This window comes from Oncorhynchus nerka, linkage group LG7 (assembly GCF_034236695.1).
Source record: "Oncorhynchus nerka isolate Pitt River linkage group LG7, Oner_Uvic_2.0, whole genome shotgun sequence".
Lineage (NCBI taxonomy): Eukaryota > Metazoa > Chordata > Actinopteri > Salmoniformes > Salmonidae > Oncorhynchus > Oncorhynchus nerka.
The window spans coordinates 44,081,891-44,104,566 of NC_088402.1; the positions used below are offsets into that span (position 1 = coordinate 44,081,891).

Here is a 22,676-nt window from a genome sequence, read left to right on the forward strand (position 1 = left end):
CCGTATATACAGAGGTGCTCCATCACACATTTCTCTTCTGCATTTCCAAAATATGTGAAATGATTCCAGAGAACATTTTACATTGTTTAAAAACCTTTTAGATGTAAATTCCGATGTTTAGGGGACCTGTGTGGTTCTGGTACCGGTTACAACTGCCATTTTTGCTTATAAATCGATCTGTGGACACCATAGATCAAAATGGCTTGCATTGAGCAATAGCCCTGGTTCCCACAGACACAATAGTATATTTTATCCACCGGTGTGATGTGGGATGTGAAATCTGAAACCATTTGAAGCTGGGATACAATTTAATTCGCTCTTTCAACTGTCTATTAACTCCTGACTGAACCCTAGCACGTCTGCAATCCTTACATCTTAGCTCAGCAGGAGAGAGTGGTTTCATCACTATAGATTGATTTATAGCCGTTAATCTAAAATAATTCATCGATTTTAAACAGAAAAAAAATGTGATGGACCAGATTAATAGGAGATGAAAGGCGAGTTCCCAAAGCTAAAGCTCTGTGTCACGTTCACAGCGATGGGAGACAGACCTTTAGCGAGAGACCTTCAGAAAATTTGCACATTTTCTCTAACAATAAACATACATGTATTTTAAAGTTATAAGGAAGGTGAAATATTATAGTTAGTGATTATCATTTGATTATACTATATATTTAGAAAGTAATTTCAAGCCTAATTCATACAGTTTTGTTTAATAAGAAAAACGTCATAATAAATATTTCCATATTTGTATCTTATTTGCACTGTTAACTTGGAGCTTGTGTCCTCAAAAGTGACTACACTTCAACAATTTATAGTTATTTTACCAGAATGGTAAGATTTGAACCTTTCTTTGAGTGTGCAGCATTACTAGTTATTTTTTAGAGTCTTCTCAGGATAAATAGTTACTTTCTGGGAGGACGTAGATTACATTATAAATTACATGTAGTTACATTTAAGAGTTAATAATTCATGGTGTTTTTTTAAAAATTCAAAGAAGTAGCCTACTGTACTTATTCGCATATGAACGCAATTGAATGTAGTTACCAGGTAACAGAGGCCTATTCAACCTCATTCCTACACACCATAATCATGTGAGGTGTTTAAAGTCCAACAAGGCATATATAATGAATGGTGAGAGAGAGAAAGCGAGATAGAGAAAGGGAGAAAGAGAAAGGGAGAAAGACAGAGGGAGAGAGAAAGAGAACTTGACACCTGAGGACAGAGGTCTATGAGAATGGCCTCTCTGTATGATCCCGCGGTGCAGAAGAGAGAAGACCGGAAAAGAAGGATGAGAGAGGAAGAGAGGAGAAAGAACACACAGCGTAGAGCCAGACGGTTGGAGGGACCGACACAGCTGCGATAGCGATTAGGGCCCTTATGTATTAAACATACCTTTGTAGAGCAGGGTGAGGAGAGGAAAGGAAAAGAAAAGAGGGAAATGGAAAGGAAGAGAGGGAGGAGGAGGAGGGAGGGACAGTAGCCAGCAGAGCTTCTGACTCATCCCTCTGTCTAAGCGAGAGTAGATGTGTGTGTGTGTGTGTGTGTGTGTGTGTGTGTGTGTGAGAGAGAATGTGTGTCAGGGGAAGTGAAAGCTGCTCCCCTGCAGGTCCAGAGTCTCTGAACGGCCTCCAACACACAGTCATTACAGGCTGACAGGGACACTTATATACCTCCGCCAAACTTGTACAGCTCCTTCCTTTCTATTCCTCCGCTAGCTCCTGCACCTCTCACCGCTCCTTCTCTTCCTCTTTCACTCCTCTCCCTCCGGATAGCTAAAACCACTCCAATCTCCCATGACTGACACTGTATCACAGAGATTCGAAGCTTAGTAGATGGAAGACGATAAGCTGCCGGTAAATAATGAGGCGCTATTCAATCAAAAATGATGCAAAGTTTCAAAGGCTTCTGTTTTTTGCACGTGTGTGTGAAAACAATGTTTACCCCCCCCCCCAAATACTCACTGATTATGACAGACAGATGAATTCAAACAGGCTTTTTTCCTTGCGACGGGAAAGGGTTATTTTGGCTGTATCCCGTACACCCAGGCCATCTGTTCTAGAGAAGAAGGTATTCATAAGATGTTAACCAGCACAATGCTGAACTTGTCACTTCCCCTCAAGCTGATCTGCTTGATTGGCTGAATGGGATGCTACTGTTTATGCATAATCCGTTCTCGGCTACTGTACATGTATGTGCATTTTAAAATAGCTCAACACGCAGAATATTGCAGTTGCCTGGGCACGTTTCAAAGGCGGGACTGCATGATCGTGACACAGGCTGTAGTCAGTCAGTTGGGGTGGCTCTGGTTCAGGGAATTGGGGAAAGATCAGATGTGTTGGTCGTGCCACAGGGAAATAAGGACATGCTCCCCAATAAAAGGGGATTGCTCCCCCTAGTCAGCCGTGATTTCATAATACTACACTTTTGTAGAACTCTTTTCGGGCCTCTCACATCCTTAGACACATGCCTTCACCCCCCCCCCCCCCCCAATATCATTCTCCTGTCCATTGTTTTCGTCCATTTACAACCATTGAGACGCTTTTTAACGAAAACCCCTCATTGTTGTATTAACTCTGGAGAGAGCGGATGCCAGAACCAACAGAACCAAAGAAGCCAGAGAGCCAAAGCAACGGGCTTCCAGTAGAAAAGCCACAACACAAACGAGCTCTTGGCAGGGTCCGGAGAAGCAGTATTTTTCCAAAAGTGATTACCTTCTCTCCCTTTTTCCCCTCCCTCCCGCCGACAAGCTGTTCCCCTGGCAGCTGTTTCTACTATGCGGATACCCGGGCACGAGGCGGAGCAAGGGGAGCTGGTTAAGGAACCCTCCACATGCAAATCGCATGGAAAACTGTCAGGGCTTTTCTCTGGGGGGGCCACCCTTTCCAAGGCCATGAAACAGAGCCTGATTAGCGCTCCACGCCAGTGTCAAACCTCCGGAAACCAACATCGGCTTTGGAGAGGGAGTCTTTGTTGGAGCCCCTACTGTTCAAACGCCAGGCATGTTGTAGTTGTGTGTTCATAGTGATTCTCCAGGTGTAAGCCCTCCTGGTTGACTACCTCAAAGCTGGGAGATGTTACACTGAATGTATACAATGAGTGGCATTATACACACAGCTGAAGACGTCAAACCCCATAGGTTATTAACAATGGAGCGAGCTGTAGATCTGCCACAGCTGGGTCAGAATGGTGAAATATTGTGAACAAAAGCTGTGTTAAAAGACAACATTTGAGAGCCAACCGTATAAGCAAATACAGTAATACTAATGCAAATATGTAGTACTGCAATATACAATTATGTACAGACAAAATCTCCTGTATACCTCCGGTGAGTCAGATATGACCAGGGGTCACTAGACAGCACACAAACAGATCATAATCCTCTTTCGTAATTGGACACATGAGAAATGTTGTCAATGACCAATGAGACAGAAGCAGATGGCAACACAGGCGAAATCAACCGTTCTACTCTACCCGGTCTCTTACAGCGATACACCAAAGGCAGAGATCGAGACATTATTTAAAACTCCACCATCCACCCCTCATTCAACGTGAAAAATATCTCTCAACTCCTATCAAAGAATCTTCTTCCTCTGAGACCCCCCACTGAGCGCACCCACTAAGAGCTCCACCCCCCTCCTCGCCGACCCCATATCCTCTCAGGCCCCTAATGCACAGCCAACGAGATTATCCCCGTTGATGTAGGCCTTGAATTGCTCACGTTATGACTTGATTGGCCAATAATTCGATTGGAGGCACATTTATACTTCCTCTGGATCTCTCAGACCCCACCCTCTCTCTTTCGCTCTACTCTCTACTCTCTCTCTGCTCCCTCCCTCTCTCAAGGCAACACTGTGCCACCAGCTAGCTATCGAAGCAGGTGTGACCATTTCCATGGAGATTGATGAACCACTCTATCAGGAAAAGGAGTCAGATCCGGATACAACAACCGCACAGTTTCTCACAAAGCCCTTTTTTGCATTTTTCATTTAATTGCCAATGCTTTTTGTAAACATCCACGTTCTTGCTTTTAGCTAAAACCTGTTAGGGAATACTATATGCCTGTCGTCATGGCGAATATTAAACAAGGTTACAGCTTGCAACACCGTCCAAGCTGCGCCTGTAAATTCAAGCAGAGCCAGGCCAGATGGGGGATCATGTGACGTACCGAAGGGGTGTTCATCACGCAGAGGATGAGCTCTGTGTGCAGCATCCACTCAATCTGCCTCAAAAGGGTGGCGAGGGAGTGATCCAATATTCAAGATGGCAACGGCTCCCAACCTACCGTCTGTTCCAGATCTTTCTTATAGGGAACTTCGGGTCAGGGAACGTCCCTGGCTTGGCTCGGGAAGATCCTTGAATCCTTCTTCTCTTCTAACACAGTCCTGGGGCAGCACACCTTCAACAGGCCTCGGGTTATCCAGTATTCGCAAAATACAAAAGTACCCCGAAGGCCGTTTGGCGAATGTACTGTACAATTCCTACGCAACTGATTTGTTCACACAAGGGAGCTAGCAGAAGTAACGTCAAGGCCTTAGGGTTTCCTGTTTGAGTATCATGTTCTGTAAATGTATATTATTTGACAATCGGATGTAAACATCGCCGTCAGACTGGCTAGGAAGGAAAAGAGCAAACAGCCGGAAATATTTAACGGTTTGGAGTCAGATTACACAACATGGAACCTAAAGACATGATACTATTTGACGGCTTGCTTCATAATGCATGTGATAGTTAGCGTGTTCTTCCATCGGTTATTGCAGGAGGCATCTGTGTGAACGTCACATCCCAGCAGAGAGAGAGAGAGAAAGCCAGATAGGATGCTCCTTGTGCATAAATCTGTCTCTCTCTGTAGTTGATGGCATGTCTGGTTCTCTCGTCTTGTCTACTGTTTTCGCCATTACTTCTTCAGTTGTCAGACTCCCAAAGACTAGCCATCTGGTTTCAATCAGGTCTGCTCTGCACCAAACATAACGACACAGGGACAACACAGACATGTAGCCGTGTAAACACAAACACGGAGGACGTGATGAGCACACAACACAGAAACACTGGAGGAATCACACACACACACACACAAAATGATATAAATCACAAAACTACAAAGACAAAATACTAAGATAACACCAGAGGGGATGATGCGAGTTAGATAAGACTACTGACTACTGCAAAGACAACTCTAACTAAAAGATAACATTTAAGATAGCGTGACGATTATACTAGGTGTTGCAACACAAAGCCATTGCCTTGATTGCGAGACGATAACGCACGGACAACAAAGAGATAGCACTGACATCAAAAGAGATAGCACTAACATCAAAAGAGATAACACTAAGACAACATAGAGAAAGTACAAAGACAATGCCATGATAACAGTGGCACAAGCACGGGCGCAACACAAGCATAGCACACAGACCAAACACGAGAAGCCAGACACAATAAACGCGGTACAGGAGGAGCACCCTTAGCACAGGAAGCTAGAAGTGAGTGAGACATAACCAAGGCAAAGACATAACAGACTCATCACAGGCGACAACTCTGCAGCAAATTACAGACGACAGAACGCAGACAAAATATTGACACAATGCAGAGGCGGAGAGGAGAGAACACATTTAAACAGCAGACACCCCACGCACATCACAGATTTGGAGGGGGGAGGGTGAAAGAATCACAGCCAAGCCATGTGAGCAACCTTCAAACATAAGTGGATCATCGAGGGAGAGGGAACTATGGTGATTGACGTGTAAATGTGTATATTTCCTTGAAAATTTCATTAAGTAAACAAGCGAGTCAACATCTCATTGAACTAGATGAATGTGAACATACTCAAAACACTATGTCTAAGAAGAGTTAAACGTGCATATTTCCCAGTGATTTTACAAGCACACACAGCCAAACATGCATCATCCACCCGGATCCACACAGGGCTCAAGGTTAACAGCCCCGGAGGAGGGCTCGGTCTGTTTTCAGGATGTGCTGATGTACAGTATGTTATGTAGGGTAAACAACCCTGGACAGGAAAATGTGGTGTGGAGGAATCACCCCGCAGATGGTGATAATTTCTACCCCGAGTATCTGGCCTGCCCCCGTGGTCTCTGAACTGCTGACTGGCTCTCACTCTGCTCTGACTGAGGCCCTGGAGACAGCTTCATATGTGAACTCTGAAGAGACCCCCTCATCACACACACGTATGCGTGCACACACATGAACGCAAGCATGCACACACGCACGCACACACCTCCCCTGCTCAATAATCAGCAGTCAGTCGACATGCGTCTGCTGGGACAGAGGTTCATTAAGGGCAGCTCATGGGTGAGTCTGGTTTCCTGGTCGACCTTGACTTTGGGGACCTGAGAGAGTAGAGTGACTCCCTCACGTTTTTCCTTCTTTTTTCCCCCCCAGAGAGACGAAAACTCAAAGGCTAATTTCATCCCGAAGATGCAGATTTTACATTCACTTCTCTCTTCTTTTTTTGTTGTTGTTGACCTTTCACCCCCCACTCAGAGACCACTAGCAGAGATTGGACAGACACACCGCCACACACAGTGACATTCAGATGGAGGGGGAAAAAAACGGCATTGCCAAAGCCAGAGCCCACTACTCCCTCAGTTCCCTCTCCCTCATTAGTCTGAATAAGAGACATGGGTGTCACAGTTCCCCATCCATCAACAGTCACTAGGCAGCCTCTGGCTGATGCGTGGGCCTTTTGACATGGTCAGAGCTCTATGCTGCTCTGTCTCAGAGTCCACCTACAGTACAAACCCTACCAATATGATGGAAACTGTCAGTCTAATTTAACATGGCATGCCTGCACAATTCATTAGGGGCCTGCAGAGAGAGAACATGAGAGAGAACGAGAGAGAGAGAGAGAACCAGAGAGAGAGAGACAGACAGAGACAGCGAGAACCAGAGAGCGAGCGAGAGAAAGAGCGAGAGAGGGATGGTGATGGTGGGGGGGGACAGATGGCCAAAAAGAGACAGAGACAGACAGTGACGAACCGGTGACGGCCAGACTGTCACGGGATGAGAAGGACAAACCCGACCATGAGCCTCACTCCTGCGTGATTAGTCTCTCGTTAATGGCCAGGCACGTAACACGGTCGGCACTATTTGTTTGTGTTACCATCGGCAGCCAGTCGGAAATCCAAACAGACTGTGCAGCAGCGCCCAGAATTAGCATTACATCTTAATTACGTTGAGAGGCTTTCTCAGCGCGGTAGAAATGTAAACTCACGCAGACAGGAGCTTTAAGCCCTGAATATGTAACTGTGCTATGGTGGGAGGGTACCTTAATCGTGTTACATTTGAGAGTGAATTAAACATAGCCTGGCTAGTGGCGCTTTCGTTCGTCTACTGTGTGTGTGTGTGTGTGTGTGTGTGTGTGTTACACAGTAAGGCGGTGGATTAATGTGTGTTTAGAAAGAAGAACCTACAGATTAATTACCCCTAGAAATGTTACCTCACGCATACATTCTATGTTATTCTCTCCATCTAAATGTATGGAAGCTTAATTCATACATTATGACAGCATAGCGCTATAACAATAAAATTAAAAAAGCGATAGCATGATGTGGCTTATCTAATAAACGAAATAAGCCACGTGTGTGTGTGAACGTGAAAATAACCTGCTTCAGGAGCACGAGCAGGGACAGGCTCGTCATTCAATGTCATTTGGATTCCCTTAGCTTTAAATAGCTCCTACTACTTCACTGCATGGTTTAGGTTGGCACTCGTGGTACTTTCCTGCTGGTTCGGTCGGAGGGGAAACTCACAGTTCACCGTTTCCAGGCTGTAAGGGGAAATTGCCCTCTCATGCCTCGTGAAGGATGACAGGTAGAGGAAAATGAGTAGTCTCCTTTACAATGTGTGGAAACGGCAAAATAGTAGGCCGTCCACCACACTGAATTTTAAGAAAACACATGGTCAAGAAGTCTCTCCTCTCCTTTAAAATTCTGTTGATACGCCGAAGTCCACCCACCACACAGAATACTAAGAAGACCGTCAGTTGGGAGTGCGAAACCTCCAGTGATAAGAATGTCTACAAGGGAGCTGTTAGTGGAGCGTAGATTTAAACATATCTATAATGTGTATAGTCAGGGCCGTGCATGCTGGCAGAGAGAGTAGGACGAGGGAGGGGTAGGGAGGAGGGCCGGAGATTGCTGGCAGCGAGGAATCTAATCCCCGAGTTAATTGGTATGACTGATGAAGACAAATTGAAATGGGGCAACTGAATCAGCGGCTCGCACGGAAGGCCTGGGCTGGGAGAGAGCTGGGAGAGCTTAAAGCTCTCTACTGCAGCCGCATCCGCCTACCAAGCCCACAACATACTCCCATCAAAGGAACAAACACACAAGTGTGTGCGTAGGTCCGGACTACTGCGACGCAGTGCCTTAGACCGCTGCGCCACTCGGGATAATAATAATAACTAAATTACTGTTGGGAATTACAATATGCATTGAAATGCAGTAAATGAGCTTCAGCTAAAAATGTTCGGACCTCAACCTCACTAAACCTCTGAGCCCCTGACATGAGCCATTTTCTCTGACAATCTGTAAGTAATATGTTGCTAAGTACACTGCTGTTCCACAATTTAGATGTAAAATGCACAGATTACAGTGTAGGTAAAACACCATGAAGGCATAACAATATACCGATTTTAAACACTATCCAGCCTTGTCCAGCATCGCTTCAATTGAAGACACGTCCTGAGCATCGCTGTCCTTTCTCTGACCAAATGGGTAAACTAATGCAAAGTGCTGCTTCGTCGGGTCTGTCTGCGATGGTGGAATCAGGGGCCCTTTGAAATGGCTCTCCCTCAGTCTGGTAGTGGACACAGATCAATTGAGGGATTAAGGGAGGGGCTTGACACAGTTGCCACATCAAAGGGATTCGAATAACTGCATACGGTGGCCATTGTTGAGTCTGAAAAGCCGTATTTATATGTATTTATATTAGCTTCAAAGCGACGCAATGGCAGCATTGAGCATATTGAGGCTGGCCTTCACTCCTTTTGAAATACACCGTTTTGGGCTCAGGGCCACTGCTAGGCAATTTGGTAACAAAATAGACAGCTATTCACTGAATAAAGCCCCAATGTTACTTTAATTAGAATACTATTCGTCTTTGTTCGTAGTGCCATTCAAACTACAGATAGGATCGTATAATGAATTGAATTACAAAGCAGAGTCACGACAAACTCTAACAAACAGTAACAAAATTAAAAAGAAATCCCATATCAATTTAAAGTCTTTCTCTGTGTATTGGGATGGTGATGTATGCCAATGTCCATTAAAGGTTACTGTAACTCTCGCTCCTCTAGAGGGAGTGTGGCAGACCAGACACTCTCTCCCTCTGATAAGTTTGTAACTTTGTTCATTAGTGCTGGCCTGTCTCCTGCTGCAGCTGGCTGTCTGTGGTGACACGGTCTCTGCCAAACCCCTCTCTCTCTGCACGTCTCCAAGCTGCTCTGTGAAATAATTTACCGCACGCCGCGCTCCTCCGTATGATTGAAGCGTAATTAGAGCGCAGAGACTGTGCGAGCCAATGACGGGGCACGGGATTGGGAGCTAGTCAGATGGTCCTTCTCACTCGCGCTGGTTTTGCCCTTCAAAAGTATCACTTTGGGAAAGGGAGGGTCGAGAGGCGCGCTGCCGCTAAGGTGAGGCGATGCTTCAGCGCGAGGCGTCTATGCAACGCATGCACGTAGAGAGATAAAGAGAGAGGAATATACATGTGTTGGGGAACCTAGGGAGGCTTCGCAGCCTCCCATACACTCAGTGATACTGTCATACTGTCACGAGGGGGAGAAACGTATAGTATAAACTAAAGGAGGAATGGGTTGATAAGGATACAAGAATATGCAACTATATGGCGTATTCAAAGAGCGGCTGTGACAGGCGGACACATACGGAGCGGAGGAACTAGAAAACGTCTCTACTAGGCTACACCATAATCTCTATGACACCCCCAGTCTCGATGGCGCCACACCGGGAAATGTGCTTATTACCACTATATTCTGGATGACACCATTATGCTTTATGAAAAACAGCTCGCAATGTCTTGCTGAAATGGCATCATATTCAAGGTGGGATAACACAAACTGCAGAGAGAGACGGATGCTGAACCGGCACCTGTATCCTTTAGTCCAGCCAATTATCCTTTCTTTCTGAATAGATTCCCACTGCCTGAGAAGAAGCCAAAGTTGACCTCAGCCTGTGGTGCAGGGCGGCTATGCTAAGCTAACCTAGCTATTCTCAGCCACACCAACAACGGCGTCAACCATCCGTTTGATTGGAGTCCAGAGGTCACCCCTTCGTCTCATTGCATTGTAAAAGGGGCGTCAGTGCAGGAACTGTGTCAAAGAAATCACCCTTAAAAGGATAATAGGGTAATAATGAAAATCATACCACCGCTGACTGCCCAGACCACCCACAGGGAGCTTCCTCGCTGTTTGTATGAATATAAATGCAATATTGAAATTTCCCCTGAGAGATAGGAATGTCAATCTCCGTTATTCTACCTTTATTGGGCTGACCGAAGCCCAAACCTTACCGTAACAATTCCATGGTCCCTTAAATGTCCAAACGGCAAACAGAGACAGCTGCCTGATGGGCCAGATATTTCCCCCTCACTCTAATGTGGACAGAAAGTGAAGGGCGAGCAGAGACAGAGAGGGTGAACAGCCCGAAAGTTAAGAGAGGGTAAAACTCAACCTAACGCTGAGTCTCTACTTTTATCCAATGTATAAACATTTTAAAAACTATTTCAAATGTTGCTAAATAAGACCGATTTGAGACGGTCGGTCACATACGACATGTCAATAACAACCCCGATAACACCCTCCACATCCAAATGAACCTGAGGCTCTCATTTTGGGCTTTTAAAAAAAGTATTTATTTTCTCCCGCGTTTCCGATTTGCCTCTGCTATTACTGGAGAATAAACACGGTAATGTCTGTTAGCTCAGGAGGCAGTGATTTGAGATACAAGGTGAATGTAAATCTGTATGTCAAGGGAGTGTGATGTGTAAATATCCATGTGATGTTGGGGACCCTATGGCTAATCTGGGCTGGTTCAGGTAGCTTGGCGAGAGAGAAAAAGGGTGAGCTTTGTTTTCATCTCGGCAAGCACAAGACAAACAAAGACAAAGGTAGGGAGATCATTTCCATAAAGACTGGGTTGTTGTCTTGAGAGCTAGCAGCTGTCAGGTGGAATTGCTTCTCCGACACAACCACCACAATCGAGGGCGCTCACCCCATAATTCAGTGTGATTGGCTCAAGGGGAAAATGGCAGCCTGTGGAGAGTTGAGGAGGAGAGCTCTTTGACAGGAATGCATCTTCGATGGGAGAAGCGGACCGATTACTTGTTATCATTCTGTCTCTTTTAATGTCAGTCTTCGCACGGTGAGAAAAAGCATTCCACGCGCAGTGACATGGAGAATGAAGTCTTCAGCTAGGACCCCCCCCCACCGATGAACACACACACACAGACGCACGCACAAACACTAGCACGCGCACACACGTTCGCCCAAGCTGCTGCTTTGTAGGTGACTGACAGCGAGGGAGGCAAAAGGAAGTGTCCTTCAGGTACCTCAATTATGGTTCTCAACCTCCCTCATGCTGTCACAGTCCCCAAGGGGGAGGAGGAAATAAAAGGAAGCCAATGTTTCACATTTCCTTGGTATTACCAATTCAGAGGGGGGGGGGGGGGACATCCATACAAAAAGGGAGAAGGAAGAAGAAATAAAGAGCCATTTCTCCACCTTTCTCTTACCTTCTTCTCTTCCCTCCCTCGCAGCCGTGTTTAAAATAATGCACCTCAATAAAAGCCTTTTAATGGCACCGCGGCGGGAAAAGAAGGCGCAACTTGATTACTCCGACGGTTTTATTTAACGAGCTCAAAGCCTCTGGCTCTGACTCGCAATTCCGTTTATTACTTTGTTGCTGGAGATCTACGTGACAAAAATGGAGCCTCGGGGCGTGGAGAATGAAGAGAATGAGCCCCAGCATGACCGTGTTCAGTCATCGGGGGTGGCAGCCATCGCCACAATGATTTACACCTGCAGGATGTGATGGTAATGCTCACCTGGGTTCCTGTTTGATGCCTCTGGCGGCAAACCAACCGGTGTTTCAATGTCACAGCTACAGACTGCCACGTTAATTACGGGTGGGACTAAATTGCCCTTGTTGAATGTATGGCTGGCAAACACTTGGTAAGACGGGAGTGTGAGTGGCTGTGTGTTTGTGTGAGAGAGACGCAAAGGGAAAGAGATGGAGCGAGACAGAGAGACAGCGAGCAAGTAGAGGAGAGACTAAGTAAACAGAGATACAGAGAGTCAATAAAACTAAACGACTTAATGTCTCTCAGAAGTGGGATAAAAAGACAGTAGTAGAGAATGCCTGACCTTAATTCATGTGGCCGGAAATATTCAAGAGTACGTTCACACACACACACAAACACTGTAAAAAGGCCCACTGTTTTATATTGGGACAAACGCCAACTCCTGGGAATGTTGACTGACAACAGAAAGCAATTCAAAGAAAGGTTTTAAATGAAATATGGAAAAAGCATACACCCTAATCTGTATTCTGTGTGTGTGGCCTCCTATAAATATTAGAGGAAGGACAGACACCTTGTGAAGAGAGGAAATGGGTAAATTGTGCATTTGAGGATATAATTTCCCCTCTAGCTGCTACTCCCATTATATTCCATCACAATAATGGGGGTATCATCTTCATCATAATTTCTAGCATCATTATCCTCACCATCATCATTATTGGAATAGTGAACAAAAATCGAAGTCTCTCTCTCATCTTCCTCCTCATCATCACCACCACAGTTCCAATCAGCACCAATGCCAGCAGCATCAGTACACGTTAAACGTCTGATTAATGTTCAATTAAGCCTCTAGTTACCTGGCCTTATGGTATGGCCATTCACTCTCTCAGGCTGTGGAGCTCACTGGGGTCTCATGTTCCAGCTCCTCTCACCTGCTTCCACTTTCACATCAAAGAGCACATGACAGGCGGCTATGCCCACTGCAACCAGAGCACAGCCTAATTGACAGTGTCCACCACATGGCACCTGGTGATTCTCTCCCAGACCATGCAACTGTAAAAGCCCATATTCAGTAATGAGCGAGCTGACCTTGTATAAGCAATAAGGCCCTAGGTGTGGTATATGGCCAATATACCACGGCTTCGGGCCGTTCTTACGCACGATGCCTGGATACAGACCTTAGCCATGGTATATTGGCCATATACCACAAACCCCTGAGGTGCCATATTGCTATTATAAACTGGTTAGCAATGTAATTAGACACGTAATTATACATTTTTTGTCATACCAAAGGTATACTGTCTGATATGCCACAGCTTTCAGCCAATCAGCATTCAGGGCTCGAACCACCCGGTTGATAATGTACTGTATGCAATGGGTGTAAGTCATCGAAGGTTGATAATGTAGTGTATGCAATGGGTGTAAGTCATCGAAGGACTCTGTAAAATGTGTTTATTGAGCAAAGCCATTCCACTAAGGGGGATGCCTGAGGAATGTGCTTGGCCTAGCGTAGGTGGGGGTGACGCTAAGTTGTGGACATGCTAACAGTTCCTAACCTTGGCTATTTGAGCCTGGCCTAGAATATCATATATGGTGGTGATGCTAACATGCTAATGCCTTATCTTGGCTATTTGAGTCTGGTCTATATTAGTGTAGGGTGGCGCTTAACATTCTAACAGCTCCTTAACTTGGCTATTTGAGCCTGGCCTATATTAGCGTAATATAGCAGCGATGCTAACGTGCTAACAGTTCTTACCTTGGCCATTTGAGCCTGCACCCCGGTGGCTTTGAGAGACGACACCGCCTTCTGTGCTGCAGCCGGGCTATCAAAGTCCACAAAGCCATATCCTGAAGGGAAAGAGAGAAGGAGAGAATGATGGAGAATGCAGGTGTAGTTCTTAGACGGCGAGAGAGAGTGACAGGGCTTGGTAATTGTAGCAGTAATAGATGGGTAATATGACCAGAGAGGCTGCCAGTTCTCATATCTTGTAAGCACTACGTCGCTTAATAATTAGCGCCACTGACGTTCATATGGGGATGCTTAGGAATGCTAATTAGGAGCATTCATGAACAGTTTAGCAATAACAAACCAAGCCGGTGAGCCACTTGAATGAAGGAATCTACACCGGTAGTTTAAAGTCCTACAGTACAGTCTACATTATACAGTGCTACATTTTTAAAGACATTTTTTCCAACAAAACTATACAAAGAATCACAACAATGCACATATATAAAGTATATACACAAACATGCCAATCATTTCTTTAAAAAAACAACAACCTGCCTATCGATTCTTCTAATGAAAGGAATTCCCCTCAAAACAACAACACCTTCAACCCCTTGGTATTTGAAGTGACTGACATTGGCCATCAAGCTCCTCACAACAACAGCCCATTAGCACAGAGAGAGCCATTTTCTTTTCGCAGGGTTTTTAATTTTCTCCCCGGCAAAACAGAATCTCTCAAAGGTTGACGCCGTCGTACAAGAGCCTTCGTTCATTCCCTTGTTTTTTTTTCTTCTTCTTCAACTCTCCCACCCCCTCTGGAAATTCATCAGTGGTGAAAAGGCGGGAATGAAATCTGCAGCTGTGATTTATGAGTTATTGTGATCCCGACATTCCCGGGGATGTATCAGCGGCGGGGTCGCGTCGGTGTTAATTAAAATTTGGTGCCGGATTAAAAGCAGTCAATGGTGGCCTCTGATCCACTGTTTCACAAGGAAAGTGTAATTAGAAAGGGATAATGGGGGGAGCCGGGCCGAGCTGGCGTGGCTCCCCTCTACACAGTCACACACACACACACACACACACACACACGGGTGCGCACGCACACAGATGTGTGTGTCTGGACTTCCCTGCATTCGATAGAGGTAAGAGAGCGTGAAATAATGGCAAAATCATAACCTGTGGCAGAACGGAATTGAGCTCACGTCTGATTAACAACAGGGTGGTAAAATGAAGGAGAAGAACTGACAAATGTTCATTCGGGAAACACTACTGTAAGAGCTGGAGGTGAAATAAGGTTGAATTCAATCATATTGCCAAAACTGATCTAGTTGTTCTACTTAGCTGAGACGCAGTTAACCGGTCTATAAATATATTATTCAAGAGGTGAATGGTGAAGAATAAAAAATAATCTTTTCAGGACATCCCTTCAAAGGAATGCTCGTTGGAACAGGAAGGGGATTTGAGAAAGAGATTGTTGACCTACATTCAGCAGAGATAGGAGAGTAATTCTTCCTCAGAGTAGCGATTACCTGTATGGCACTGGAAAGTCACCGTGGTTGGCACCATTCAGAGACCAAGGCCAAAAGGCCACGGCACTACGGCCCGACCTCAAACGATCAAATGACCCGTGAATACCAAACACAAGCCTTGACAGAGAGTGTTCAACTGAATCCAGTTGCAGGAGTCTGGAGAGGACAATGTAGGTCAAGACAAGAGAGTTCAATATGACAGCCAGTGAACCGCTCAATAACTGGAGTTACAGTATGCATGTCTAACATGGTACAGTGCAGACAGTATTTTGTTGGGAAGCCGAAAGCCAAGACTGTTTGGGTTCCTGCATACATATAGTCATCCCACGAGAGTAATTTGGCCAGTACAAAACACTTGCTCTCTCAAGATGCTGAGAAACAGATGAGAGCCATTGAGAGCATCCTGTCGGGCTGTATCACCGCTCTGGTATGGCAATTGCACCGCCCGCAACTGCAAGGCTCTCCAGAGGGTGGTGCGGTCTGCTCAACGCATCACCAGGGGCACACTGCCCGCCTTCCAGGACACCTACAGTACCCAATATAACAGGAAGGCCAAAAAGATCATGAAGGACATGAACCACCCGAGCCACAGCCTGTGGCTCCGCTATCATCAAGAAGGCGAGGTCTTATTAATAACAAACTCGTATGTAGTCTGTAAATATAAATAAAATGTGAAATCACAAAGCTGATTTACCCCCTTTTTCTCACAATTTCAAATATGATCTTGTCTCATCACTGCAACCCCCAATGGGCTCGGGAGAGGTGAAGGTCAAGTCATGCGTCCTCCGAAACATGACCCGCCAAACTGCGCTCCTTAACACCCGCTCACTTAACCCGGAAGCCAGCTGCACTAATGTTTCGGAGGAAACACTGCTCAACTGACAACTGAAGTCAACCTGCAGGCGCCCAGCCCGCCACAAGGAGTCGCTAGAGCGCAATGAGCCATGTAAAGCCACCCCCGGCCAAACCCTCCCCCAACCCGGACGACACTGGGCTAATTGTGCGCCGCACTATGGGACACCCGGTCACGGCCGGTTGTGACACAGCCTGGGATTGAACTGTAGTCTGTAGTGACGCCTCAAGCACTGCGATGCAGTGCCTTAGACTGCTGCAGCACTCAGGAGGTCATTACAAAGTTGTTTAGACACAGAGAAAATACAGACTCATGATTGGTTGAGATAATGAGGGGGCTCACGAGAAAGAGTCCATTCTGTCACTCAAGGCTTCTCTGTCAAATGGCACATCCTGCTCTCTGCAACCGCGGATATTTGAAAGATCCATTGGATTAATATTTTCATCATGGACTACATGCAAAGTGTAGCTAAATCTATCAATACCAGTGCTGTCCTGAGTAGAGCTCCTGGTATTGACACAGCTCTTTTTTCTGTGGCTAAAGCAGACTGGACTGGTTGAAGCCGAGTGGGATTGGGAAGGATTATTTTGAAAGTGTTTCAGTCTGCCGCGAATCATCATAATCCATACACCGGTATGAGTCAACATTTAAAATGCCAAGATAGCTACATGTAAATATGTTACAGTCTCAACTGTATCAAAAAGCTGTTTCATTGCTAGCTATATAGCTAGCTAGACAGTTGCATGGAGGTACCATTATAGCTCGCTTCGTCCCAGAACTAGCCATTGTTTACAGATGGCTTGTGGCGGGACGAAGCAATGGTAAGATAGCTAGCTAGCTGAGCTGGCCAGTTGCATTTAGTGTTGATTGCTGATGTGCTAAGGCATGCATGACATGATGATAAACTTTTTACAAGTTTGCCAGTTTGTCAAGTTTAACTAGCTAGTTACCAAAAATAGCCACTGTAGTGTGAATGCTGATCGATTATAAAGCTAATCAAACCCCATGTTACGTTATAGGGACACATGCTAAGTTGGCTAGCTAGCTATTAGATTATATATATATATATATTTTTTTTTACATGTTCAACTAGCTGGCTAGCTACAGTAGATGAATACAATTTACATCTGGCCTGCTGGTAATTATGAAGCTAAATGTTTGCTAAATCTAGCTAGTTATTTTGTCTGCATTGCTATTGTTGGGCAGGAAGCAGGTTATGTGTATACAAGGCATTTTAGTACAGCTGTAGCAGTAAACAGGCAATAACAAGATATAGGACATTATTAATTCATTCATGTTTTACCCTATTTTTGTGTAATTTGTCTTTCAGCATACACCTTCTCTCCTCCACCAGTAGAAGGAGATGATGACGGGTGATCAAGTAACATTTGACGTATTTTGTCTTTGTACTTTTATATTATTGCTTGAACTTGGGTGTCAATGAATGTTATTGCTGGAACGCAAGGTTTTAATATCTTGTCTATTTTGTCAGGTTTCCTACTTAAATATTTAATTTTCTGGAGCCTGGTTTTGTTGTGGCCAAGGAGCTTTCACTCAGATGGAAACAATTTTCAGCTGCTGTGCAATGTTAACATCCTTCCTCCCAGAGATGTGAAAGCGTCCCCCGGACTGGACACAACCCCGGCAAACATATATTTTGGAGCAGATCAGGACTTTTGCAATGAAAAGACCACGGACATTACATATCCTGCTCCAACAGACAGGACAGAAATATGCTCTGAGGCTAGGTTTCTTTGTTCATATCTTAACATGTACCAAAGTTCTCAAAGGATCTGATGATATAGGCCTAGGTCTAAGATAGTGTTTTTACCTTTATGTGTCTGTGTCCAATTAAATTGTTCCTAATTGTAGGCTACTACCTTTAGCACTTGAAGTTAAAGAATTGTATTGTTGAAATATTTTATTTATTTGCCACAGTCGTATCTGTTCCAATGTGAATTCTTTAAGAGATGGGTTTTATGCTTTAGAGGCTGTGAACAATGATAAATGGTCGTTAACAAAAAACAGCACTGTAGTTGTTCAATGTGAAATGTTATCTTTATTATACAACAATAGGCAATGTAATACTGTGAATGACTTGCCTGATGGGCAGTGGCGATTGTAGCATGTAAATCTTGGTGGGGCAAAAAAGTATGTGGGATACATGACAGCAAAGCTACTACACAACACAACACATTAATTGCACTATAACGGTGACAAACTGTGCCCACACACTGTTAGGGCCTACATAAAGCTGTCCCAACAGCAGAGTTCCAACAGCAGTCCCAACACCTTACCACTGCTACACCTGGCTTTCAGCAGAGCTTTGTCTGGCAGCGAACAGTTCATTCAGCCTCATTTACTGCCTTTAAAAAAACATAGCTGAAATGGCTGACAATTGAGATGTACAAACTATGGCATAAGGGGACGAGAAGCGTATACGAGTCAATCCATAATTTTTATTAAGACATCAATGAGCAAGAGCTCGATGGACGTAGTCAATATAACTATTTGTTCAGAACCTTTGAAATGTATAGCGACAGAATTCAGAACATGGGCCGTTCTTACAGTGTACTCCCTGTACAACAAGTCCGAACCGTAAGATAAATAAAGGGGGCATATAAACAGACAATATTACAATATTCGATGATGACATTTCTCTAAAACAGGTTATAGGCTACATGTGCGTCACCAAGTTAGAACGAGTAGGAGGACTGTGATGGTTGCTGATAATGGTCTCCATAGGCCTATGTAGATATTCCATTAGAAATCAGCCGTTTCCAGCTACAATAGTCATTTACAACATTAACAATGTCTACACTGTATTTCTGATCAATTTGATGTTATTTTTAATGGACATAAAATGTGCTTTTATTTTCAAAAATAAGGACATTTCTAAGTGACCCTAAACTTTTGAACGGTAGTGTATATGTCACATTAATTAAACTCTCATTCATATATCACTTCTAAACTGACAAATAAACATAAAATATACCTTTTACAAATACTTTAGCATGTTTAATACATTTGTTTCAAGCAATAGAGCATATGCTTTGAATACTGGTCTGTTGTGCAAATATGCAGTTTTGGGCAAATGTTCATATCACTTTGCTCAATTTATCACATACAAGGATTTTGTATGGCTGTTGAAATGTACAGAACATTAATCAGCTATGGCTTCCCCATATGTAACGCCCTCTTTGAGTTGTTGCTTGTGCCGCTTTACTTTCTTGACTGTGTCATGGGACCTTTGCCTACGCTTGGCACAGTCAATTGAAGCAGCATCAGCTCTCACAACTCCTCTTTGATTGCTTCCGGTGTCACCAAAGTGCTGTAAAGCTACAATTTGTCTATCACATTTGATATAGCAGTGGCTCCCTCATTGAACATGGCTACTGCAATACTGGCTGCTGTGTCAATGCAACTTTTGCCCACAAAGATAGTTTTGGGGCACCGCGACCGTATTACAGAGTTCAGACATTCACTTGCATTCTGGGTTCCTCCGTGCTACATTATTTTGAAGAGGTTATCATTTGACATCCTATGATATACAGGTACCATTTTCTGTGCAATCTCTCTGTTCAAAAATGTATGACCTCCATGTTTTTTTGTGACTGGGTGGATCTTCACCATTTTCTAGGGCTCGCTGGTACCAGAACCGATGCACGCACCTATCCCATAGTTGGAAGTGAATCCAACTCTACGTGCCAAGTGCCATCAGACGATACATGAATGTCTATGATTTTATCCTCATCCTTCTTCAGCAACTCTGCTATGTCTGGGTCTATATCTGCGTATTCTCTTCTAATGAACTTTTCAGCACTCTCCATCGACTGTAGCACTCTCTGAATCTCTGCAACTAAAGTGTGGGTGGGGTGGGGGGGGGGAGTACTTATTATGTCTGTCGACGTTACAGACATAACCGCAGGACTAAATATCAGCATGTTACCCTATGTAAATATTAGCATACCAGCTTGTATTTACTTTATGTGAAGCTAATTTCTCAGTAATCACAGTAGGCTACAGCCCTATGACACTGTAGGTCTAAGTGACAGTCTCGTTGTATAGTTATGTTTTCCTATCACTCTGTTTTATTCACTCTGAATACATTTGCTGGAGCAAGGAAATAAATATAATTTATACACAGCAAGTCACCTGACAATAATGGGCTACTCTCCCTTTCTTATTTACCTGTCACTCTCCTGTCATGTCTCAGATATGAGCTGAGACACAAGGAAGGAATCCCTGGGACATTGCTTATTTTCTTTAGAGCTGCATAACCAAGTCCAAGTTTGTGGGCTAGAAGAACCATCCTCACATTTATATCAAATGCCACATCTCCCCTGGAGCACTCCTGCAGCCTGGAGGAAGTGTAAAATCTCCTAAATGCATCACGATCACCTTCACAGTGTGCACATTGTATCATGACAGAATGACAGAATCCCTGATTGGTGGGGTCTATGGTGATTTTCAGTCCAGTGTTCAAGTTGGTTTATTTGTGACATGTGGAATAAAAGCCACTGTCGGCTGTCTGCTGGATCGCCTCTAGCTGTCATCTTCATCTCAACGAATTTGCGTCTAGACGTGCTGCTGCCGGCTACCTCCTTTCCCTCCTCTAGATACCTGTACTGCCACTGCCTCGATAGGCTGATCAAGCGCATTTTTTCTTTCATTCACTGCTTTTGTCGCATTGGCTAACTGAGATCGCATATTTTTATTCACATACTGTAGGTATATTATTCGAGATTTTCTCATTTTGTATTTTTTTTAACGTTGATTCTTCGCGGGAGATATTTTCAAAAAAGGGAGCGCTGCACGGCACGTGAGGCATTTTAACCAATCAGGTTGCCGGAAAGGGCTTTTAAATGCCATTAGCCAATCGGATGCCAGGAAATTACTCCTCTTTAAGCATGAAGCACTACGTCTACAAAGGATATAGCCATGTGTGGACTAGCTAACGCTATGCTCCGGAAAACAAGCTTTCGAATGATATGATGCAAGTTTTAAAAATAGCTCTACATGAAACATGCTAACAAGAACAACATTTATGGTAGGTATAGTTGACGGGGTTGGGATAAAACGATACAAATCAAGTATTTATATACGTTATTGCTGATTTATTTATTTGTAAATCGTATGGAAGTTATGGTTGCAAAATATCCCCAAAATCTGAAAATTGACACAAGTGAAATCACAATTTTTGCCTGTGGTGCCTGGCCTTAATCAAATGGCAACCCAGACTATTTACATTGCACATGCTCTGAAAACACTGTTGTTCAAAGGTAAGTATGAGGTGCGGTACAGTGTTTCTAATGAGGGTGCTCTAGAATGACATCCATGGAGATGGAATGGAGGAAGGCATCGCTTTGACGTCTGAAACATCCTGGCTGTACACAAACAAAATATCTATATCTGTCATTTAAGCCAGCTCAATTTTTATTGAGAAGATATACCATGTCTGATACACTGTGCAGATACAAAAAATATATATAATCGTAACCGGAATAAAGACAAAACATGAACTGCCATATCGCATTTCCTGGGCCTGCTCTAACTGCTGCTGTTGAGATAAAGACAGAATTGTCAGTTAGGATAGTGTAGCCTAGAAGCACTGCAGAGAGCAGCAAGAGCCCCAGGTCCCTATGGAACGCAATGCACTTTAGGCTACACCGCTAACGCTAAGCTACGTAGCTACAATATCCTGAGACCAGATAAGGGACCTATTACAATGCACGAATCAATCATGCATGCATCATTCATGCATTTCGCTATCAAATTATGTTAATCCTAATTACGTCGGGGGAAATTAGCATACTTTATCTGTATAATAGTCTGGATTGTTTGCCCCCCCCCCAATTTGATATTCCCATTTTGATACAGAATTCCCATTTCTATATTCTGCTAGCTCTAATGATTCTGTGTGGTATTGCATACTACTTTATAGTAATACCATCAATGGGAATAATGGTTTAGTCACACATAGGCAGACTCATAGTCACATGTAATCTTTAACATCCATGTGAGTCATCAAAGAGAGAGAGAGAGAGAGCAGATGACACACATGCATGAATAATTACTGCTGTTACACACGTACATGATTATCAAGAGCATTTGCATGCTGTAATAGAGGAGATACATATAACCACTTTAGACAATATCCATGCTGCTTTATACAGTATCATAGAATTACAATATTTAAAGAATGTGACATGCCAGCCCAATGGGGGCAGATTATGCTAGTTCTTACTTCACAGTAGCACTGCCGGAGTTATGGGCGGGACTTATAGGAGGCCTGTCCCGCTTTACCGTAGCACCTTACCCATCCAAACAAAATATTTAAATATTGATAATTTATTTGACCGAGATGCTCGCCGACAGAAAGACGCATCAATCTCCGAGTGAACAAAACTGCGCCCCTCTATCTCAGTATGTGTAGATCATGTATCTGATGCTGTCTGGACCAAAAGAGTATGGCATGTCATTCTATTTCTGTCCAGACTGCATCAGACACATG

At 44.2% G+C, this 22,676-nt stretch overlaps 1 protein-coding gene across 1 annotated transcript in view; it reads right to left on the reverse strand.

The window, feature by feature from the left end:
* LOC115131756 (RNA-binding motif, single-stranded-interacting protein 3-like) overlaps positions 1 to 22,676 on the reverse strand; it is a 225,349-nt gene that overhangs the window by 127,358 nt on the left and 75,315 nt on the right. The window contains exon 4 of the mRNA XM_029663709.2: positions 13,811 to 13,902. Coding sequence (XP_029519569.1) covers positions 13,811 to 13,902 — 92 coding nt within the window. The remainder of the gene's footprint in view (positions 1 to 13,810; positions 13,903 to 22,676) is intronic.